The sequence below is a fragment of the Ctenopharyngodon idella genome, chromosome 10 (genome assembly GCF_019924925.1).
Source record: "Ctenopharyngodon idella isolate HZGC_01 chromosome 10, HZGC01, whole genome shotgun sequence".
NCBI classification, from domain to species: domain Eukaryota; kingdom Metazoa; phylum Chordata; class Actinopteri; order Cypriniformes; family Xenocyprididae; genus Ctenopharyngodon; species Ctenopharyngodon idella.
The window spans coordinates 13,452,880-13,476,802 of record NC_067229.1 but is presented as its reverse complement, the minus strand read 5'-3'; the positions used below and the strand labels follow the sequence as shown (position 1 = coordinate 13,476,802).

Sequence of the window (23,923 nt, the reverse complement as noted above, 5' to 3'; positions counted from 1 at the left end):
GTTTTGCAAGCTGTACTATAAACTATTGATCTTTTTCATCCTTGGAGGGGTTTTGTGCTAAATGTCACTGCAATGGTTCATTCCCCTCAACTAAACAAATAGAAAACATACTGTAACTGTCAGGGACCACAAAGATGGCCACCGAAAAACAAGCAAAATAAATGTTACAAAACCTTGTGATTGATTAATGGTGATTCAGAATTCCAAGGAAAACTAAACTGAAAAAAAAAAAACCTGTAAGTGTTTGCTATGGCATTGCTATGCAGTTGCTAAGGTGTTTTAAATGGTTTTAGCATGCTAATTTGCAGTTGCTAAGGTTTTCTGGGTGGATTCTAGTCTGAAACGAAAGTGCCCACTTTCTGTCATAATTATGTTGGATTTTGGGGGGATTTCTATTTTTAACTCCCATTTTCAACAAACTACACATTTCAAAGTGTATACCAAAGTTAGGATTCATTCACTAACTCTAACAATAAGTATTAGTTATAGTTATGACTAACTAGAGGAAACAAAATGCAATAATTAAAAATGTAGGGTACGTTCAACGATGTATAATGGAAAAGTTCTTCCTTTGTGTTTTTCATGTACAGGCGACAACGTTGTCGAAACAATCCCTGTTCAAACAAATCGGCATAGACGATTAAAATGCTGTATTAGTAGATGGCGATGTCACTTTGTAAAGAAACATTACACGCCTATAGACTGAACACGTAATATGCATGACGTCACTTTTTTGTAGTTTACACAGAGATGATATCGGTATCGTTTTCAAAAACTTGCACTTTGAAAACCGTTTTCAAATGTTTGCATTTTCAGGCCATCAAACGCGTTGTCGTAAATGAATGAACAAAACGCGTAAAAAGTTTTCTGTTTTTAGTTGAAAATGGTGTTGTGTAAACACCCCCTAGTCAGTACGCATGTGGTTTCATTAAGGCGGGACCACACCAAGCCGACGGTCGGCCGTCAGGCAGTTTTTGTTTGTCGGCAGACTAAGTTTTCTCAGTGTGTTCTGCACTGTCGGCTAAAGTTGGTCCTCGTCTGCTTTTTTTCGGCCAATTCGACATGTTGAATCGGCATCAGAGCTCGTCGGTCAGTCGGGCCATCTGATCATTCTGATTGGCTGTTCAGCAACTGCCACCTTCTTCTTACGCAGGTGCAGAACGGATGTGCTACTTGGCCGTCGGGTGTCGAGCGTCGGTTTGGTGTGTCAGGGCAACTTTGGACCCAGACGCTGCCGACGTGAGCCAACCCCACAGTTTGCTTTCTTCGCCACTAATTCTTCAGTGTTGGCTTGGTGTGTTCCTTTAGATATACTCACCAGCCACTTTATTAGGTATACCTGTTCAACTGCACATTAACGCAAACATCAAATCAGCCAATCTAATGGCAGCAACATTTAGGCATGTAGACATGGTCAAGACGATCTGCTGAAGTTCAAACTGAGCATCAGAATGGGGAAGAAAGATGATTTAAGTGACTTTAAACATGACATGGTTGTTGGTGCCGGACGGACTGGTCTGAGTATTTCAGAAACTGTTGATCTACTGGGATTTTCACACACAGCAATCTCTAGGGTTTACAGAGAATGGTCAGAATAAGAGAAAACATCCAGTGAGCGGCAGATCTGGGTCCTTGAAGTAGATGGTCTACAACAGCAGAAGACACACCGGTGACACTCCTGTCAGCTAAGAATAGGAAACTGAGCCTACAATTCACACAGGATCACCAAAATTGGACAACAGAAGATTGGAAAAACGTTGCCTTGACTGCTGAGTCTGATTTCTGCAGCAACATTCAGATGGTAGGGTCAGAATTTGGTGTAACCAACATGAAATCCATCCTGCCTTTTATGAATGGTTCAGGCCGCTGGTAGTGGTGTAATGGTATTTTCTTGGCACACTTGGTGCCAGTTGAGCATCATTTAAATGCCACAGGCTATCTGAGTATTGTTGCTGACCATGTCCATCCATTTATGACCACAGTGTTAGCGGTTTAAATCAGACTCACCTAGTCATTGAAAACTTTTGATAGATTCTGCAATTGATTCTAAATGAACGGGGAATTGTTAATTTCTGTACACTGGTCAATTTATGGACTGGTCTGAACAACCATTTTATCACTAATTTTGTAATTTATCAACTGAAAAAGTCATATGGCTACTATATGTGTGTGTGTTTTATTATAGTAGCCACTGGCATTTGTTTTGTGTGGGAGCCCTGCTTATACAAGACTGAAACTTGAGTCACTGTTGAAGCGTTCCTTCAAATATGAGTCATTTAAAATAATCAGATGTCAGCAAAGATACAGTGAGAACAAGAATAAGATGTTCTTGACCATCATCCAGTTATGCTGATAGCAGATTCACAACAGCACTTACCACTATCACACAATTCTCACATAATCACCATTGTTCAGAAACACTTTAAGTACAATGCGCATAAGGACATGGCAAGTGTTTAACTGGAAAACACACTTATAAACAGGATTTTAGCTAGTCATTCATCACTATTATTACTGATACTTAGGCAAACACCAGCCTCTTTGGAAACATTACTGGAAACATGATCAAATAAAGCCAAATGTTAGCACAAATGAGATTAAATACTGCCATTTTTGTTAAGCAAAAACACATTACTTATTGCTACAGTTCATCTTAAAGACTGTTATATATTTATTATGAAGAGGTTAAAAAAAGAAATGGGTGAACCTTCAGTGGCCTTCCATCTTTCTAAGAGAACATTGTTCCATTCACACCTTTTCTTCTCCTTTTCCCTGTGGAACATGAAAGCACGACCCACCCCCCTTTCCCACTGCATCTGGATGGTCACCATGGCAACAGCCTTTTATAGAAACACTGACAAAAAATCAATATTAAACTCTAAAAGAGGAGTGAGGATCTCGATTTTGAATTGTTTGGTCTTAATTTGCAGGCTAAAATAAATAGGTTTTTCAGAGGGTCTGTTCTGATTGGTCTTGAAAGGACTGGCAAATATGTGGAGAGGTTTATTTTTGGAAGGTGTGCTAGTTCTTAGTTCTTATTTTGATAAACTTGTTCCTCTCTTGTTGGAATTTAGAAAAATGCTTGTACTGATAGCTAAAAATGCAGTCAAGACACGCCTCCAAATCACCCCACCTTTATTGGGCCGAACGGATAGTATAAAATTGTTTTATGCCAAGAGGAAAACCAAAAAGTAAAAGTGAAATGTCAAAGGGAAAGTGAAGCTATAACAGATTCAGTGGATTCCTGTAACTCTCAAATTTCCCTGGATTTTCCCGAAACACTCTCAGAGATCAAATGCAAGATCAAATGCTTGTTTAATAAATATATGAAAATGAAAGCAATTTCACAAGATTTCAAACCACATTAAGCACAGAATTTTTAGGACACAATGGTTTTACAGACAGGGCTTAGATTACCAGGATTAGTTCAATTAGGGCATTAAAGTAACTTTTATAAAAGCTGCCTTAGAAAAAAAACATTACTGGTGTGCTATTGAGACAAAACATATTTTAAGATGTCAGTGCAAGTTGTCTACAGTTGAAACAGCTCAAACATGCATTTTAGTCTGGGACTTGTCTGTGAAACCGGGGGTACATCTACTTCAGTGCATCAAACAGATTGTTTTTCATCTAAAATATAACAATTAAACACTGGTGGCTATGTTACATTCTCTTAAGGCTAAATCTGTGTTTCACAGTTTTATCATTTGCATTTCAAAATAGCTTTGACATTCAAAATGAAAGAAAAAATAAATAAAAATCACACATTTGAAACTGCTTTAAGTGGAGACCAGGCAGTCTCAAAACACTTCCCAACAGACCACGGAGAAACCACACCGGTTCGATTTCCCTCCTCTGGAGATGCGTGACGAATCATGGGAACATTGATTGTCTCTGGCTGTGGAGAATGCAGGTTCTCATCCGGCTGGGGTTTTGTCACCTGAAGATCCGGATGATGAATCCAGTCACCTGCAGTTCTCCCTTTAGGGAGACTCTGGGTCTTGGCAAGACAGTTCAGCCAAGCTTAGCTGCTTCCAAAAGTTCATAGAGTCTATACACAGTCTACACAGTGCCCGGATTGCACTTTGTAAGGTCGTATGATCCCTTCTTTCTGGCTCTCCACACATTCACTACAGCACCAAACAGCGCAGCAGCGACTCCCAAGAAAATCGCAGGGATTATGAAGTCATTCCAACCCAATGGAGGGTCAAATCTTTTCTCTGTAATGAAAAATTAAAGAGATCAGAACATTCGAAATATGAAATATTTGCTTGTCCTAACCAGCAGCAATTGCTAAAAACGATTTTGTCAGTCTATCTTTGTGTCTGAATATATCCGCTTTCCTACTATATAATAGGTGAAAAGTAAGTGAAAAGACTACTACTAGTATGTCCAAATTCATAGTATTCATAAAACAGCAGACAAAAAGTACCCAGATGACCTACTTCTTCCTCTGAAATTCTAAAATGCACATTTGACGGATGCTTTACTATCCCACAAGATAGTACAATAAGTTATGAATGACAGTAAAGCGACGCAATGTAAGTCACACGACAATGACAGCATGACAAATGTAGCATGTCTGGATTTCATTCAAACTACACACATTCATACTGTATAGAACGTACTTTTTCGCGAACATCGCTCATCGTCAAAAGTCGTACCTACTCAAGAAGTATGTTTGTTTTTATTTCACTGCCATTAAGCTGGGTAGCCCTTCCCACAGTGACATTTTAATGGTCCAAAATCCTTCTTCACTTAAATGCATTACATTACGCATTAAGCATCAAATATGTTCTGATCATCTGGGATTTTGTCGCATTGTGAGAGACGAATTGTTGAACGAAACTTGTCCTGTCGTATCGCTTTTAGTTAAGACAATATGTAAATTCACAAATTGAATATTTGATGTAGTCACTGTACTCAGACATTAAATAACTTGATATAATATCTGACCAGTTTCACTCACCCATCACATTGATATTGAAAATCTCCGTCTCATAGCCCAGGTCGTTGGTGACGTTGATCTGATACAGGCCTGTGTCATTGGGAGTGAGGTTGATCAGTAGGAAGACGCCATCATAAGAGTAGATGTTTGTCTCACTATCCAGCTTGCTGAGGATCACCGCAGGTGGAGGGAAGCTCACAGAGCGACAACAGATGGTGATATTCTGCCCCTCCTGAACATCTGTGGATGGGTAGATCTCCACCGTCATATTCCTAGGTGGTGCTGGGTTACGAGAGGTATAATAATTGTCAGTTGCTTAGACAGGAACCACTTAATAAGAGCAAAAACACAGTAGAAGTGAAATGTATCCATTTTGATGAAAAGGAGAACAAGGCAAAATGGAGAGCAAGGCACTCCAGAAATTATAATACAATTCAAATAACTGTTGATATTTCAAACACTACAACACATTAATACTGTGCCCAGGGTAAATTGATTGATTTTAAACAGATGTAATACCTTCTAATTAAAAAATTAGAAACGTACCTTTCACAGTAATCTCCATACTATCACTGTGATTTCCATACATATTAGAAGCTTGACAAACATATAAGCCAGAGTCATCCAGCTCAACCGAAGGGAGGGTAAGCAATGTTTCAGCTCTATCACTGGCCATTAGCTCTGTTTGAATGCCGTCTGCCATCTTGCTCAGCACCGTACGCCCCACTGGAAAGCTGTCAGAAACGCAAGAAATGCTCACAGATTCTCCTTCCTTCAACTCTGTCATTGGGCTGACAGTGATCCTGGTCGCTATGGGGGGATCTGTAAAAGAAGCACAATGTCAAAAAAAAGCAAGAAAAAGTCATATTTGAAAGGAACAAAGAAACAACCTTGACTTACAGTGAACTGACAACGTAGTAGATGCCGTCTTTACTACTTGCGGTACTGGCAAACCATGCATGTCCAGCAAGACTTTGCAGGTAATGAGTTTGCCCTGGTCTTTCCTGTCTACGTGGTAAGAATACACTGAAGTCAGATTTGTTGCTCCACTTGAAAATGACCCAGATTCCAAATGCTTTACTGTCTCTCCATCCAGCCACAGGATTTGGAAAAGGTTAGCCGGGAAAACTTCCTGAACAGTGCAGGTCAATTTCATCATCTCTCCCACCAGACAAGGTCCAGAACTTTTTATGATAGGATTTGTTGGAAATGCTGATAAAAGACGAAAATGGAATGTCTAAGCACTTTCAAGTATAAAAACACACAGACACTGATAAATACAACGAGATTCAGGAGAACCTTGAATGAGGTCAGAGTCAATATGTAGTACAACACGTAATGTAAACAAAGCAAAACACTCCCTCGCACATTTTAAAAGTTAATATCCGCTGAGAGCAACAGAACATTTTAGGGAAGTCCTCACAAGCAATAATGTTTTCTATCAGAGGAGTTTTAAATCTTGGCAACATTAACCACTTTGATGACCTCTGAAGTCTTTGGTCATTCTCATTCTGGAACATTTATAATAATAAATGCTTTAATTGCTGCATCAAATCAATGTCAAAGTGAGCTATTTTTAAAACTTTCCACAAAGAGACTTGACTCACGATTAACAGTTGGTTAATTGCAAACCAAACTCAAACTCTCAAACTTAATTCTTTTAGTATCTTATTAATCTTTTTGTTTGTCCCAACTAGCCAGACACAGGCTCAGTGAGTTTTGGACGAGATTATTTGTTTTGTCAACCAATGGTAGATTCGGTGAATGTTCAGGAAACATAGCAAATTATTCTTGCAATTCAATTTGGTGATGCTAGTGACATAGAAATTACACATTTCACCTTGAGATGTCGAAAACCAGTGAACTATATAACATTAATGTTTTGATGTAAACTCCAGACTAAATAGTAAACCTTTTGAGATACTTACAAAACACCTTCACTTCCGTCTGTTTGGACTTCTTGATTGAGCCACATGTGACCTCACAGAGGTAAGTTCCCTCATCTTCCACCTCCACTGGATCGAGGAACAGCTGGGACTGGAAACCATCAGTCTTAATTCGCCCGAGAATTGACATGTTTGAAGGATTCTTCCAGAAGAACTCCGGGTGAGGGCATCCTGAAGCCTGACAGGAGAGAACCAAACTGGAGCCTCTGTCCGACACGATCACACTATCTGGCTGTAGCTCCACTTCTAGAAAATGAGCTGTGAGACAGAACGAGAAGTTTTGACTTGGGACCTCAAACCAAATTTGCAGAAATGTGAATTGTACTTGAACTATGTTAAACTCCAATCTCAAATTTAAGACGAGGAACCGTAATCTCATCTCTCTCAGAGTATCTTCAAGAGATAACGGATTTAATTTAGCATTTAACAATTGGTTCCTCCTTTTTTATTTTACCCATCAGCCCACACTGTACCTGTGTTCAACAGACAAAACTTTGTACCAACAATATCCACTAATACCAGACATTCATGAACTTACCCTCAACAGTTAGACTGAGAGTGGTCCTCTGTCTGCCGTACTCATTGAAAGCCTCACAAACAAACACGCCAGAGTGGGCCAGCTTGACGGAGTGGAGGATAACTGATGTTTCAGCCCCTTCACTGGTCATGAGCTCGTTGTATGCTCCGTTTTCCTCCCTGCTAAGCACTACTTTTGTTACTGGAACACGGTTGGACTTGCAGGAAATGCTCACAGTGTCTCCTTCCTTCAGACTTGACCGTGGACTTGCTACAATGAGGGTGCCCATAGGAGGTGCTGCCAAGAAATTTAAAAATATGATTAATTAGGATCAAAGTGATCATGCATATTTAGAAATTAGAAACTTAAGGAATTATATGAACGGGCTTACCTTGAACCACTACTGAAACTGTGGTGTTTTGTCTTCCCAAGTCATTGCTAACGTCACACTGATAAGTACCAGCATCCGATAAGGACACGTTATGCATGAAGAGATCTTGACTTTTTCCCATTTCCACAGACTGGCCATCTGGTTTAAGAGCCGTCCATGTAAATGCAGGCTTTGGGTTGCCCTCGGCCTCACAGGTCAAAGTTAAACTGGATCCCAGTGAGACAGCGGTCGCTCCAGATACTTTAACGTTATGCGGTGCAGCTGTGAAAGCAATGGGAAAACGAATGATCATGGGGGTCATATTCTTCAGAGAGGAACTACTATTCCCACATCCGTTTTGGGTTTAATTCAAAAATGGTTTACGTTAATATAAGTGACACTTACAAAGAACTTTCATGAGTTCAGACGTCTCCTTGGTCATCTCATCCAGGGATATACCGTCCACATTCAGTGTTGCTCTGCACGTTATTGCCTTTCCATCATCCTCACTTGAAGGTGTGAATATGTAAGGAATACTCAGTACATCTTTGCCAAGTTCACCCTCAGCAGTCTTCATAACTGTGTCTCCATATAACCACTGCACTTCAAGGAACTCCGAAGGGTATACAGAAGACACTTCACAGGCCAAAACGTTTTCCTTTCCCAGTATCAAGCGATCATACATGGATATTACTGGATTTCTTGGAAAAGCTGAAACAGATTTAAAATTTCAAATATGAGTCAACAAGCAAAAATAATCTAGAAAAGGTGTTTAGATGTAGCATTATGAATAAAAGAGATAAGGGCTAGTTGTCACAGAGTATGTTAACTATAAGGTTTTGAACCAAAAGTCCATTTACACAAATGTGCCAGTGGATAAAATGGTTTACATATTTACCCTTTCATGAATTGTGTCATAATTGTTTCAAATGTTATTGTTTAATTATTCTATAATTTAGACATAGTATAATATACATTTTAAAAACATCTCTGTGGAAGAGATTGTAAAGCCTAATGAAATTGAAAACATGCAGTGAACTCACAATAAACTGTAATCGCCGTGGTCGCCTGTTTTATTTCCTTCCCACAGGATGCTTTGCACACTATGTTGTTTTCGTGATTCATCGTCACTTTATCAAAGACCAGCACAGATTCTCTGTCCTTTGTAATAACAGTGGCGAATAACGGTTTGTCTTCTAATGAGGTCCAAACAAAATTCACCTTCTCTGGGCAAGATGACATTCTGCATGTCAACTCCTTCCTGTCGCCCACTTTGAACAGAGCTTTGGGTGGCATGTCCAGTACATGGGAAACAACTATTTAAGACAACAGTTTCCTTTAGTTCCAACATTAAGAGTTAACATTTGAATAGCATCACTAACTCATTTGCATATTTTATGAAATTATGCAGTTAAAATGCATAAATAAAATATATGCATATGTAATAAAGTCATGAAAGTTTCATATTGAATTCAAAATAAAGTATAAAAATAATTTACATTTTAAACATGCTCTTTAAATAAAAATAATACTCAAGGAAAATTCTTTTATAGAATAAAAATATTTATAAAAAATAAATAAAAAGAAGTTATACACCAATCAGAGAATAAATTATATTAATTTTGCAATGCATAAAAGAAAAGCAGATTGCAGGTAGCATATTTAGTTAAATTACATTTGATAAAAGTTATAAACTTACCTGCAACTGGTAGAAGCAAAGTCAAAAGAAAAGCTGAATCCATGCTTAATGAAGAACTTTCCAAGTGCTCCAAGAGAGTAAAAATGTGTTAGTGCCCTTGCTTTCATTTAGCCCTGAATATATATAGGCGAAGGGGGTGTGATTGTAATCCACCGCCTCATGACTCTGAATACGCCACGAAGGAATTCCCCAGTAGGGCTCTAATGCTTTGTGTTTGAAATCACAGGGGACATGATCAGAAGTTTTCCGCCCCACCACAGGCTCCCTCTGCTGTTCTGATGGAGTTCTCCTCAAATACAGGAAATTACTTTGTGTACGCCTTGAAGATAACATTTCTATTATGAACTACTAGTGACTGGCGGCAGATTAAAATAACTGCCAATGTTTTTATAAACATGACAGATAATTTATTTCCTAGAAATGCTGAATCTACAAGAAGCAATTTGGAAGCTGTGGTAATTTTTTTTTATTTTGAGGTTTTCAATTATTTCTATAAGTTATTCATTTGCAAATGCAATTCAATTATGCAGTTAAAATGTGTAAATAAAAGATTTGTACTTAACTAAACTCATAAATTGTTTTTATAAGGATTTTTTATACTCTATATGCAATTTAGCTTCTAATATCTAAGGTTCTCACTTAATATTTTGCTCTTTGTGCATCGGTTGCATTTACCCCTCACATGTGTTTTTGTGCCAGCTCAAACTGAAGTCAAAAAATCAGTGCCGTCGTTTAGGTCACTTGCACAGATGCTTGCTCAGGTTTTTAACAACTGAGCCTGATGATTATGTAAGTGAGTGTTCAAGACCGGATATTACAGGATGGAAGTTTTTAAGACAGTGTCAAAGTTTCCTTCGGGGGTTAAACCACCTCAGATATTCTTCTCCACAGAGCTTCACTACATAACAGATGTTCTTGCATTAATCATAATGTAAAAACGTGATTTAATGAAAAGAAATGAACAAAACATAAGAGGTTTAAGCTATTTAGATGAAAATCTGACTAAACAGAAACAGAATATGCTATTAATAAAAAAATATTATAAATAATTTAACTTAATATTAATGAAATTATTAAATTATAATAATTGTGTATAAATATATAACATATTAACAACTGAACTTTTAAACAAGCTGTTAAAATAAAAAGCTTCTTGAATTAAGCATTTTATGCACTTATTTATTCAACATAAAATAATGATATAATTGACATTTTAAATAAAATGTTAAATAAAATGCACACTTAAATAAAGCAGTTTAGCATTTTATATAATATTATTAATACACATGAATAATTCCAAATAAATTATATTCATATAACTGACATCTTAAATAAAATAAAATGCACTGTTAAATTATTAAACATTTTACATAGTGCTGTCAAATCAATTAATCGCAATTAATCGCATTAACATTTGTATGTGTGTATGTATGTATGTATATGTATATATATATATATATATATATATATGCACACACACACACACATATATATATATATATATACACACACATATTATATATTTACTAACTTAGATGCGATTAATTGCAATTAACAGCCTTAAATCATATTACCTCAAAATAAAAAATCATTAATTAATTTTAAATTAATTTTAAAACAACACATTATTAAATAAAGTTTTATATAAAAGTCATATTAAATCATATTATTTATTTTATATACAAAAATTAAGATGAGAAATCACACAAGTTGAGATATTTCTGATTTATTTGAACATAAACATTTCTTATTTAAAAAAGTTGTAGTGTAGTCTTCACAGTTGTGCAAAAACAATTCACACTTCAACATTCACAAAAATGTTACAAAAACTTTGCTTTACAAAACACTGTAAAACACATGCAGCTTATCGTGACTGAAAAACCACCGGCACAAGCGAAATTTGGCCACAGTACTAGTTGTAAGGTTTCGCAGGTTTATCTCAGTTCATCTCACCCAGAAATGCCCTGCGGCTGTTTTGTCTCGGGAAGATGTGAGAAATGGTATTGATGGTGATGGGCTCGACCCCGACCGTGGATCCCCGCAAGAAGTCTCCTCTCATCACAGACCTGAACGACTTCCTAAACTCCTCATTCTTCCAGGTGTACAGAAAGGGATTGGATACAAATATAGTGCAGAACACAATCCAAGTTGATGTCCAAAGCGCCACTGACACCGGGATGAACAGTCCGGTGATGAGAACCCAAAAAATGGGTTCGGTTGTAAGAATAAAAATTAAGCACACTGCGAGAACGTAGAAGCCGAGACGCTTGTCCTTTCTCGGGAATGAATAAGGGAGGTTGTTCACGATTTGGAAATTCAAAATACTGACCCTCTTCACACTTATTTGCACTCGGCGGAAAATTTTAAAGTAGCAGTACATGACGACAACGGTTTGTCCAATGATAGTGAACGCCAAAGTGCTTGCGGCAAACCGACTGGACAAAACAGACACCGTGGTGAAGGATCTGTCCTCTGCGTCCCGGCATCTCTCGGGCGGGTATCGAAAGGACGTGAGCCACGGGAACAAAGAGCCCAACGAGATGAGCCACGATCCTGCGATCATCCATTCTGTGTTTCTCTTCTGATACAGACTTTGATACACAGCAGGCGTTTTGGTGATCAAAACGTACCTGTTCACCGCAATAAGTGAATGTGAGAGCAGTGACACGGTGATTCCAAGAAACAGCAGCGCTTCTTTGAACGCCTGGTAACCCACCACCAGAAAAGTCCCAGTGGAGGTGGCCACCGCTTCGTGGGGCATCCAGAAAGCACAAACCAGCAGATCTGCCACACAGCCGTTCACGATAAACGCATTGCTGGCTGTGCGGAGCTTCTTGAACGTCACCACCAAATAGATAACTAGGAGGTTGAGGACGGTACCCAGAACGCACATGAAGGAGTAGACGGTGGCGAGGGAGATGCGTGATCCGCGTCCCAGCGCGCACATCGACAGTGGCATGTCTGTGTCATTTGGCATGATGGGAGCAGGCTGGAAAATAATGTCATCTCATCACATCTCATCTCATATTGTGTGAAGAAACGTGCGCGTGAGAGAGCGCAGCTCCCTTTTGCGGTGCTGCGGTGGAGAAACAAGCTTTATATGTGCGTTTGTGTGTGTGTGTGTGTGAGGACTGGGAGGTGTGAGATCAACAAAAGCCCACGCTACAGTCTCACTTGTCTTTCATTATTCCCAGGGAGCACAATCACCATGAAGGCAATTCATTATTCATAATGGATTGAGCCTGTAATAATCAATAGGGCGTAATATAACGGGCTCCCCATTGAGAATCTTTAGGAAGAAGGCTGCGGCAGTACGATGTATTTTGAATATGCAGAGTCAATGTGAATCTACTATTGATTTGAACAATATTAGTTTGTTTAAAGGAGTATTTAAATACAGAAATTCTGGCACCATTTACTCACCTTCATGTCGTTTTAAACCTGTAGGACTTTCTTTCATCTGTGGAACATAAAATGAGAAGTTTAGCAGAATGTTCAAGCTGCTCTGTTTCATACAATGAAAGTGAATGAGGACTAGGGAGGTGAAGCTCCAAAAAAAAAAAAAAATCAAGGGAAAAAAAACCCTTTTTTTTATTGGTTCATAGTTCGCTTTTTTGAGTCGGAGATGACAAAACTAATAACATAGTACCCATTCAGTTTGGTTTATAATTGTTTTTGATACACTGAAACAGAACCAGAACAAAAACATGCTGTATATGGTTTTAATTCACTACAAAGAATAGGCTCATAATTCGTTGGGAAATTAGACTACTATTGGTGGCGCTATGTTTTTGATTCTAAAAATAACCAAGTCATGTGATTCATTCGTCAGCAGTCCGACTACACTGATCATGTTGTATGTTCTGATTCACTAAAAATGGCTTATGAGAGTCATTTGTTCGAGAATCGAACTGGTCATGCTATGCGTTTTCGATTAAACAAAAAGTAACAGAGTCATACAATTCATTAGATGGGAATTGGACTACACTGATCGCATTGTTTGTTTCTGATTCACTAAAAAGAACTGACCCATAAGAGTCATTCGTTTGTTCAGGAATTGTACTACACTGATCACGTTGTATGATTCTAATTCAATAAAACGTATCAGCTCCTGGGGGTGTAGGTTTGGTACATGTGTGCCGACAAATACAGAGTTGTAGCCCATTAACCACCAATAATCACAATAAGCTCTGTGTTTTGTTACTTTCGATAAGAAACAAAGTCTCATCCCTCCAATTCTGTCCATTTTATCATGAAATTTAAACAATAAATGCTGTTTTGATGCTCTTTATGTGGCGTGACAGATCGTTGTATAGGCGCCTCAGTTCAAGCGACAGCGCGGGGCGCAAGTGAACGCGATCATCTCTTCTTCTTTAATGCTAGTTACAGAATAAACATGAATGAACATCTGAAGGTATGTTGAAAGATACAGTACAACTTACTGAAACGTATCTTGTGTAATCGCTCAATCAGTGTTTCAACCGCGGAAAGACGTGGATAATACAGCTTGAAATCAATAGGCTGTCACGTAGCATTTACCTCAGAAAAGTCATTCAGTGTCCACAGCTTGTTAGTTCGCTAGAGAAATGAACTCTTTCACTACATGTATGCATTATATTAGCCCATATATTCATTGTATTTTACTTAACCTATCTTGATTATTTAATGTATATGTTTAATGTATGTTTAAATAAATCTGTCATGAAAACAAGTTAAAATAGCCTATAGCAGATCGAATTAGTAGCCTAGTAGTCACTAGTCCGAATGGACACAGGAATCAGGCGTTTATTTTGTGACAAAGAAAGTTTATTTTCAGCAGTCAAAAAAGACCATTTTTGATAATTATTTTGATTATTATAGCCTACATTGTCAATGTAAGCTATAATAATCATGGGGGGTGCGGTTGTTTGGTGTGGGTTGTAAGAATAGGATTTTCAAAATTGCAGTAAAACACATTCTGTCCAGCTGATGATTGTCCCAACTGTCCAAACATTACAAATAACAATGTGTCCAAACTTTTGACCAGTACTGTAAAGATATATACATATTTATAGCAACATATTTATAAAATGTATGTGAATAACACTTATTTCTAATCTTAGAAATGCATGCAAATTGCAGTAGGGGACTTTTTGTAAGTTTCATCATAACAAATTTTTGGTGAAATACTGAAACACTAATAAACATTCTTTTTATATACATGTATTGGATTTTTGTGTCATTTTTTTTTTAGGTTAGCCTACTGTTGCATAACTTGGTTGCAAAGCTACATCAGTGTGTATTTGAGATTAATGTACCTGGCCTCATTAACGCAAAATAGGTAACAGTGTCATAATTTACATTGAGAGAGAGAAAAGTTATGTTTTTAAGTTTAAATAAAGTTTTTTTCGGCTAATAGGTGAACTTAACTTACTCACCAGTTCATGTTATCACCGTTATAACGGCGATCCGGCCAACATTCAGAAAAAAGACACCAAACCCTTCCGACATGAAAAACGACACGATTATTTTGCTGTTAACATTACAAATGAAAACATTTGTGTTTGTTTTACATAAAATTAAAATAATATACTAACCTTTTAGTGAGTTACTGGTACATTCTTTTTTTCTCCGTTAACAGCCACTTCCCCCACTGAGTAAAAAAAAAAAAAAAAAAACGAAATCTCTTGCCATTGGTCAGTTTTTCATGGGCAAGTTCACTACTGTAAATTGATTTACAGTACAGAAAAATTACAGTAGTGACCATATATTTTCCCATAATCCTTTACTGTTTACAGTAATATACTGTATACACATTTTACAGTATCGTACTGTACATATTACAGTAAAATACTGTTTAAATTACAGAAATCCGTTACAGTGTAGGAAATAGTGGCAAATAGCCATTAGTTGAATTTGTAAGCCTTTTTACAATCCAATCCAATCTCCTTTATGAGACCGACATCCACATACAAAAATAATTGCTGATGTACTGATCCCCAGGTAGCCAGCGGAATCGGGCCAATTGCGGCTGAGTGTCGGCTCACTCGGCTGTGTACTGGCAGCGGCATGCCAGAAGTGAGCCAGCTCTGGCCCAGTAATGGTTGCCAGATTTGGCCAGGCTTTGGTTGTGTGGATCTGACCCGATTGTGGTTGACAAATGGCACATTAGGCACATTAGGCCCACTATGGGCCATAAGTGCTGGCCTCATTTTGCATAAGATATTGCCATTACATTACAAGGTTAGGTTGTGTATTGAGAGTGGATAGATCAGGGCCTGGGACATGGGGTCTAGGAACTTTTCAAAGTGGGTCGTCTTTTAACTATGTGGCAAACTGATCTGCATTTGTCATGAAATTACTTAAATGCAATATATTTTAATATAACATAATACATAATTACAACTTTTTTTTTTTTTTTTTTTAAATATGCTCTGGCCTCTCCCTGTTAATGTTTGTTATTTTATTGCATTAGTATTTTAATTTTATATAATTAAATAATTACCAAATTCAGTAAATTTTAATGGATTAAACAAACTTATTTATTGTTTTAAAAAAATATTATGCTCTGGCCTCTCCCTGTTAATGTTTGTTATTTTATTGTATTAGTATTTTAATATTATATAATTAAATAATTACCAAATTCAGTAATGGATTAAAATTCAACTGACAAGCAGCGAACCCTGTCTCTCACTGTTGTTTCCACTACTTTCAGGTAAGTTTAGTCCCTAAAATTACACAAATAGTACATACAAATATTCCTGACACTTTCTTTAATGTAAATGACTGGCTTTCGTTGAATATTTACTTTATAGAAATGGTTTAGTGTCTTCGAAAAAGTCCGTTAGCATCTCAACCGTTAGGCTAACGTTAACTATAAGAGATTAACTTTAGACGTGGACTTGTTTATGTAAGTTTGGGCTTTTAATCATATATCTTATGTGTAGATGAGAGATTTTGATAGATTTGTAAAGGTTTTGCTGGCAATTTCTCAATGAATGAATAGAGGTAAGCGAATTAACCTAAAAGTATGCACTGTACGGTTAATCGGTGACGTCACGAACATAAAGAGTGTAAATTGGCTGAAACTATTTCAAACACGTTTTGATCTTTCATGGTAAACATTTCCAAATACGAAACTATCTCAAACTTTGATCTTTAATGGTAAAATGGCTTTGACGTGCAAACATAAGTGACACTGTATGAGCATTACTGAATAAGTAAACCTAAACATGTAAATTCTGTTATCTTAAGATTTTTTTTTTTTTGTGTATATTCTGTATATTATTCTTTTTCTTTTCTGCATTTCACCTCTGCTATAGTTTATTTATAATGAGCATGCCCTTGTATACTAAATATTGTTGGCTCTGTGACAAATTGTTTATGTTCCCAGATTTTTCCATGCTGATGGCAGTGCAGTTGGACATCTTTAGACATTATGAACCATGTGACTGGTAAGTGATACCTCAAACATACACTACCATTCAAAAGTTTAGGGTCAGATTTGTAATGTATTTGAAAGAAAGCTTTTATACTCACCACTGCTGCATTTATTTAAAATTCAATTTTTTTTTTTTTTTTGTATAGCGCTTTTCACAGTACATATCGAATGAAAATGTAATGAAACATTACAAAGACTGTGAACTATGTAGTACTGAATTGTTTATATTTTTTTCACCAGTTCTGTGTTCAGGATTTTTTGGGCGGAGCTAAAACGGGGGGCTTGATGATGCACTGGAGCCCCTGAGCATCTGTCAGCGCCGACATCTGTCGACAACTGGATGACTGCAGGTCTGCACCGGATCTGCTTGTTTTTATTTTTGAGTACTGAATATACATAGACCAGTCATCATGTGAAAATAACAGATCCAATCTTAAAATCAAGAAAGAAAATGAATAAATATGTACTCTATCAGAATAGACTTGTGTTTTTACTGCCCTAATCTTTATTTTGGTTTTTCAGTCCCAAAACAGGAAGCTTGCTGAAGAAGACAAAGAGGACTGAGACAACACATGCACTTGAATACAAAATTTCTTTAAGTCTTTAAAAAAATATTTTTTAGTAGTTTTTGGTAACCAATTCATTACAAGAACTACTTGTCTTAATACTTATACGTACATATAGGCCTACTTAATTTAGCAAACAAGCTAATATTGCTTTGGTAAAATGTTTTTTTTGTAGTTCTTATTCATTAAATTGATGTAGTTATGTATTTCATATACATTTCCCTTTGGACCCCAGACTCGGGCCAGTACCGGCTAATTGTACAATTTATGCTGGCGTGATTGTGGCCTATGCCAGCAGTGTCGGCTCAGTTTCGGCACCCGGACTCGTGCCGATTCTGGCGCGTCATTCATTCCGTGTTTCACAAGAGTCCGGCAACCGCATCTGGGCCGAGTTATTTCTTCTGGCTTGCCGGTTCTGGGCCATTTTTGGCCCACATCTTTTTGGCTACCTGGGTCTGCTTTGACACCTATTCTGACAAGATCGATTTATGTAGGAAATTTAAAAAGTTTTAGCATTTTAGGTTTTAGTGCCTTGCAAGGACTTCACTATACAATAGAATAGGTCATGACCGTATAACTTCATCCATTAGATAAAACACTCAAAGAAATTCAAATTATGTGGCTAAACACAATGTTAATTAAATTTTTTTTTTTTTTTTTTTCATACAATAAATTCTACAAATTTGTACAATTTAAATATCTGCTTTCTGGATTTAGACAAATTTCAAATTTCTCTTGGTTTTAATTTTAAATATTAATATATTATTGACCTCTGGATCTCAGTTTAATAAATGGATCTCAATTTAATAATTCAGCAAGGCCAGTCTACAGCTATCGTAATTGCAATGCCCTCAACAGAAGCTTCCGCCTTACACGAGTTGACTAAACAGACTTTCGATAGCCTACAAACACAGTCCCACCCGAAAATTACACGGGGAAACAAAAGTAGGTATTGATATCAAACAGCAGTCACCCTCACAACAGAGCGCTCCCTCATATATGCTTCTCTGCTCGACTGACACAGAATACTCAGAATAAAATTGATAATTCAATATGAACACGAGTTATTCAATATTCAAAAATTCGGCAGAGGCCTGGACTCGTGGTTCTTTCTTTGTCTGCAGCCAAATTGAAAGGCCACATCCACAGGCAGATAGCTTCAAGGCTCAAACAATTCGAAAACAGCAGACTAGAAACAGAGGATTTTACTCACCTCTATTTTAAACCTTGCCGTGCAGATCTTATCACATGTCAGCAGAAAAAAAAATGGACATATTTTTATACAAAGGTACATTGAGTTCAAATAAGCAACTAATTCCGAAAACATCACTTCTGCAGTACTTGGCAGGTGTCCAATATCTAACCACAAACGTGTCAACGTGACCTGTCACATTGGAACACTTTGAAGAACAATTGAATATAACAAGCATACATACTTAAATATAAAATAAGAATAACCATAAGGGTACAATAAAAGTAAATACTTGAAAATATGATGAGGATTAATATATGGATTAGGAGTACATGAATATATGAAATCAAAAGTAATATTGATAAATCATAAGCCATAAATGATTAACATGAAATATGAATAAAATGCATGAATATGAATATTGACCATTTTGGATCCACCAGTCGTTATTTTGGTTTTTTTGACGCAACAAAAATATTCTTGTTGCTTTATAATATTAATATTGAACCACTGTACTCACATGAACTGATTTAAATATGTTTTTAGTACCTTTATGGATCGTGAGAGAGGAAATGTTATATTGCCCCCATATGTAGGCCTCACGGAGCCATCAGATTTCAACAAAAATATCTCAATTTGTGTTCCGAAGATTAACGAAGGTCTTACGGGTGTGGAACAGCATGAGGGTGAGTAATAAATGACATTATTTTCATTTTTGGGTGAACTAACCCTTTAAGAACAGCATCCTATTAACGTTACTAGAAGAACCTTTGTTCAGAACTCGGAGAGAACCTTGTCAAATGTTAAAATTTTGAGGACGTCCCCTGTTATTTGGGTAGCACTAGCAGTGCTCGGTACGATCACAGTATTCACAGGGCAAAAGAGCGCGCTTTTGAGCCTTCGACAATGGAATGTTATTAAAAGCAGCGTGAATATTTCCTTCATCCGATTCTCGAGTTCTCAAATCAAGTATAGGTTAGTAAGAACAACCGTGACAGTTTTGACATGTGAAGCTGCCTTTCCGAAACCATTTCAAAGATACTTAAAGACTATTATTATAGCGAACGGAGCAGCAGCAACCTTGAAACCTGCTATTTGCTATGAGTTGATCGTTGAATTTAATGTGTATTCAGAGATAGATATTAAACCTTCATAATCTGAATGAAAGGGCTCGGGAAAATACGAGGCCATGGTTTCAATTAAATGTATTACACCTATGATGACTGACAGATACAACACTCAAGTGGCCTACCGTAAATGAACGAGGCGAATTACAAGATTGAGTGCTATTATAAATTGGTTCAAACGTTTTAGCAGAACATTTTGGACCTACAAGACAATTTTCTAAAACTAGGTAGAAGAAAGAATTCACGACACATGTACAAGCATCAACTCGTGTGGAAATTAAACTGACATTTTGAAATACTTACCGAAATCATGGCTGTGAAAAGTCATTTTCACAGCTGTCTCCGGACGCCCACGGCCCGACGCCTGCTGCCAGATAGACTCAAAATGAAAGACTTTAGTTCACAAATGTGTGGCGATTTGCAGTTCACACTTTGTTGGTTGTCAGGGAGAGAACATCGTTGGCACTTCATTTATTTTTGTGGAGCTGTTAAAGAACTGTTTTTGGTCATAGAATAACACAATCTGTACAGTATTTATTTGTATACCAACGGTCAAAGACGACTAATTAGGAATCTGCACTTGAGGGAAATCTTGTTTTTCCATGCACAAAGAAAACGAACAACCTAAAGCAAAATTAATCTTTTATTTTGTTCTGGTCTTTGAAATCGTGTTTACATTGCAAAAGAATAAATGTACAACACACTACATTGTATTTTAATGTCCATTCAGTATGTGAAAAGCAAACACTGCTCTAACATTGTTAGATTTTCTTTACACACTGCTCCAAAAATATATAAATATATCTATATTTTCATAAGCAAGAGAGTAGTTTACATCATGTATGTCAAAGAGGTAGAATACTTCAATCAAAAAGATTCTCCCAAACCATATATACACATAATTCATAACACCATCTGGAATGTACAGAGTGCTACAGGACTAAAAGATCCAGATCCAGAACAGTCAATCAAGTTATAATTGCATAAGCTTGTACTGGAGTATTTGTTCAAACAGAAAGATATGGGTTAGTTGCCCCCAAAATTAAGATGATCATTTACTCACCTAATATCAACCTGTATGATTTACTTTCCTCTGTGGAACACAAAAGATGATGTTCAGCAGAATGTTCAAGCTGCTCTTTTCTGTGTAATGAATATAAATTGGGCAGAAGGCTTACAGAAAAGCTTCCCCTTTATTGTAGCTCTTAAATTTCATTCGCCACTACGCATTCAACTGTTTTTTTTTGTCGAGATGTGTCGCATAAGATTTGACATCATGATTATAAATGTTTTTATTTCTCATTTACATAAAATCTGGAGCAACATGTTTCCCCAAGAAATTCTTGAACTGAATGAGATTTGAGAGCTCCGGCAGAGGGGAAGACTTTCCTTGAATAAATGATTATTTTCGCACAATTAAAAAAAAAAAAAAAAAAAAAAAAAAAAATTATATATATATATATAATTACACAAAGCTATCGTATGCCTTCAGAAGCTTATTTAACAAAGAATTGACAACTTGTAGTACTTTAATGGTGCGTCGTCATCATTTTTCTAAGCTTAGTCCCAGTACTTAAACAGAGTACATTGTACATTGCACAAAATATCATATTTTGTGTTTCACAGAAGAAATAAAGTCAAGTTTGGAATGTCTTAGGGTTATTAAATGACCGTATTGTAGTTTTTGTGATAAGTAAATAATCCAAAGGTTTTAGCTTAAACCCTGCTGGTAAACCTATAAGAACACTGTACGATAAATAATTTGCACTTGATTGTAAACATCCTAAAATAACTGAATTTAGAGTAGACACAACCCTCTCTGGATCAACCTTTCCAGATTAGTTTGTACATTCATTATGTGCAATAACATAAAGGGTTGTGTTATTCATATCATCTCCTACACAATCTCCTCTACTGTAATAAAAAGTTACAACTTGTGGGTGAGCTACTGCAGGTACATTAATATTTGTTATCGTTAAAATATATTTTAAGCAGCTTAAGCTACTTCATGCAAAAACGGTGCATGTTAAAACCAGCAGCCAGAAACTCGTAACTCACTCGTATATATTCTGAGATATATTTCAGAGGTGCTGGTGAAACAGACACTGCTGAAAGATGAAGTGTCGGTGCTTGCGTTTTCAACAGCCCTTGAAAACCGTGAGAGCTCAGATCTCAATTAGTTTGATAATAACACACATTATGATGTCACAATGGAAAAAAAGACAAGGAGTCCACCCTGTTTCTCATACTGAACAAACAAAGCCCTTCATTTTCCCGAGAAAAACAAGTTTGCTTGCAAATTGGTCGTGGTCTCATTAGCCGTCCGCAGTTGCGTGGAGACAAGCCCACCTTAGATCCCAAATAAAGGAAACAAACTGTCTTTATTGCTTTTGTCAGCCAAAAATCCCTTTGAAGATGACACGTAGCTGTCAAACCATTTTACACCTTTTAAATATAGCATCGCACTTGATATGTTACTCCGTAAGTACACTCAGGAGACAAAAACGTGATATTTACGTCAGAACAAATTCCCTAATCCAAAGACACACAAATATAACCAACGAACCTTGTTCGCTGAGCATAAGAATCATAGATAAAATAGGACAAAAAAAAAAGTACAAAATTCTTTATCTAAAAATATTTCAGTACAATTATGTATATTCATACATGGAGAGTATCTAAAAAAAAAAGAAAAGAAAAAAAGGAATGAAAAATAAAGATGTTTTGAAAGGACGGCCAAGGCAAGTTCATGTTGTTTAACAGCATGCAGCAGATTCCAGATCAGCTCTGTCATAGCAGGACGTATCATTACCATGAGGCTGACCGTGAGCCGTTTAGTCTCAAAAGCATCTCCTTTCGGCTTCGTTCCCCTTTGCGACAAGAAGCCAGTGAATTGGTGGTCACAGTGAAGGCGTCATGGGTCAGAACCAGGCCAGCAGTGCGGGATGAGGGGTTAGCGGAAAGTGGCGGCTTTAGTACTGAACATACTCAGACTGAAGGGACTGCAAAAGAGGGGAAAAAAGATGAAATGATTATGATGCTGAAAGTAATTACAGAAAATTACATGGCAGACGGTAGTTAAATAATAGTCTAAAAAGCCAACCTGAGACATTACAATCACAGCCCTTGCTGATGTAAATGATGGTGAGATGAGAATAAAAAGTCAAAGCTTAGAGAGGAAATAAATTTGCATTAAATGTGTGGGGGGAAAACTGACTTTATGCAAAAAAAAGCCACTTAGGTTAGAAGACACAGGTGTACAACATGCACATCTGAATGCTAATTGCTCTTAATTGTTGCAAGGGGGTTGGGGGTGGAATAAACGAGAAAAAAAAGAAAAAAAAAAGTGTACAGACGACAAACGTGAAGCAACAAAGCATTGTGTTCTATTTTGTGTCGTCCATTTACAAACATTTCATCAACATTCTAATAACAGCTTATTCGCATTCATTTAAAATATTAAAAGTTGGATATATGACTACTTAACACTTTTGAACTTCTGATATCTTGGCAAATTTGTGCCCACAGAATTCCTAACGAAGCCCCGCAGGTTTCCAACAAATTAGAAATGTCAGTATTAGAGTTCTACGAGTTCTACAAACATCAACGTTGCAAATATAGCTACTTAACATTGTTTGAACACCTGATAGGAACATCTTGACAAATGTGTGAATTTGCACTTGATAATGTAAACATCCTGAAAATTTGTTCAAATTTAAAAACAACTTGCCAAAGCGAACTCACCAGAAAAATCGCATTCATTCAAAATCTTAAAATGTTGGACTATAGATACTTAACGTTGTTTGAACTTCCAAATTTGTGCCCACAGAATTCCGCAGGAAGCCCTACAGGTTTCCAATGAGTTAGAATGTCAGTCATTCAGTTCTACGAATTTTACCATGTTTAAAATCATTCCATAGAATTACAAAGTACAGAAAAATCTAGAAAAAGATTTTGTCTGGACCTGCTGATGAAAAACCAAGCAAAGTCATTCATTTTTAATGAGAGTTGCATCCAAAAACATGACAATGTTGAGAAATGAGACTTTATACTAATTCACTGCAACTTGAAGCAGCCATTTTCAGCAGCAAGAAAATGGATGACACCTTGACTGTAATTACATATTCGCTGTAAACAC

The 23,923-nt window shown here is 36.8% G+C and overlaps 3 protein-coding genes across 9 annotated transcripts in view; all 3 read right to left on the bottom strand.

The window, feature by feature from the left end:
- Positions 1 to 3,298: 3,298 nt before the first annotated feature.
- On the bottom strand, positions 3,299 to 9,688 carry vcam1b (vascular cell adhesion molecule 1b). 2 transcript variants are annotated; one of them, XM_051909936.1, is made up of 10 exons: positions 9,481 to 9,688; positions 8,825 to 9,097; positions 8,187 to 8,492; positions 7,803 to 8,063; positions 7,433 to 7,708; positions 6,877 to 7,152; positions 5,849 to 6,160; positions 5,495 to 5,770; positions 4,970 to 5,230; positions 3,299 to 4,220 (listed from the first exon to the last, which is right to left on the bottom strand). In XM_051909936.1, exons 1-10 carry the CDS (start codon positions 9,521 to 9,523, stop codon positions 4,063 to 4,065), a joined length of 2,442 nt encoding a protein of 813 aa, XP_051765896.1. In that variant the 5' UTR covers positions 9,524 to 9,688; the 3' UTR covers positions 3,299 to 4,062. The 2 variants fall into 2 exon arrangements, with proteins under 2 accessions (XP_051765896.1, XP_051765897.1); XM_051909937.1 differs by lacking the exon at positions 9,481 to 9,688 and having other exon boundaries at positions 9,003 to 9,097.
- Positions 9,689 to 11,190: 1,502 nt separating this feature from the next.
- On the bottom strand, positions 11,191 to 18,700 carry gpr88 (G protein-coupled receptor 88). Its single transcript, XM_051909028.1, has 4 exons — positions 15,057 to 18,700; positions 14,898 to 14,960; positions 12,904 to 12,940; positions 11,191 to 12,469 (listed from the first exon to the last, which is right to left on the bottom strand). The coding sequence occupies exons 3-4, from the start codon at positions 12,907 to 12,909 to the stop codon at positions 11,420 to 11,422; spliced, it is 1,056 nt and encodes a 351-aa protein (XP_051764988.1). The 5' UTR covers positions 12,910 to 12,940; positions 14,898 to 14,960; positions 15,057 to 18,700; the 3' UTR covers positions 11,191 to 11,419.
- Positions 18,701 to 20,410: 1,710 nt separating this feature from the next.
- cdc14ab (cell division cycle 14Ab) overlaps positions 20,411 to 23,923 on the bottom strand; it is a 50,582-nt gene continuing 47,069 nt past the window's right edge. For all 6 annotated transcript variants that reach the window (XM_051909020.1, XM_051909025.1, XM_051909021.1 and 3 more), the window contains one exon: positions 20,411 to 22,787. In XM_051909020.1, the coding sequence (XP_051764980.1) occupies positions 22,758 to 22,787 (30 nt within the window). In that variant the 3' untranslated portion in view covers positions 20,411 to 22,757. The remainder of the gene's footprint in view (positions 22,788 to 23,923) is intronic.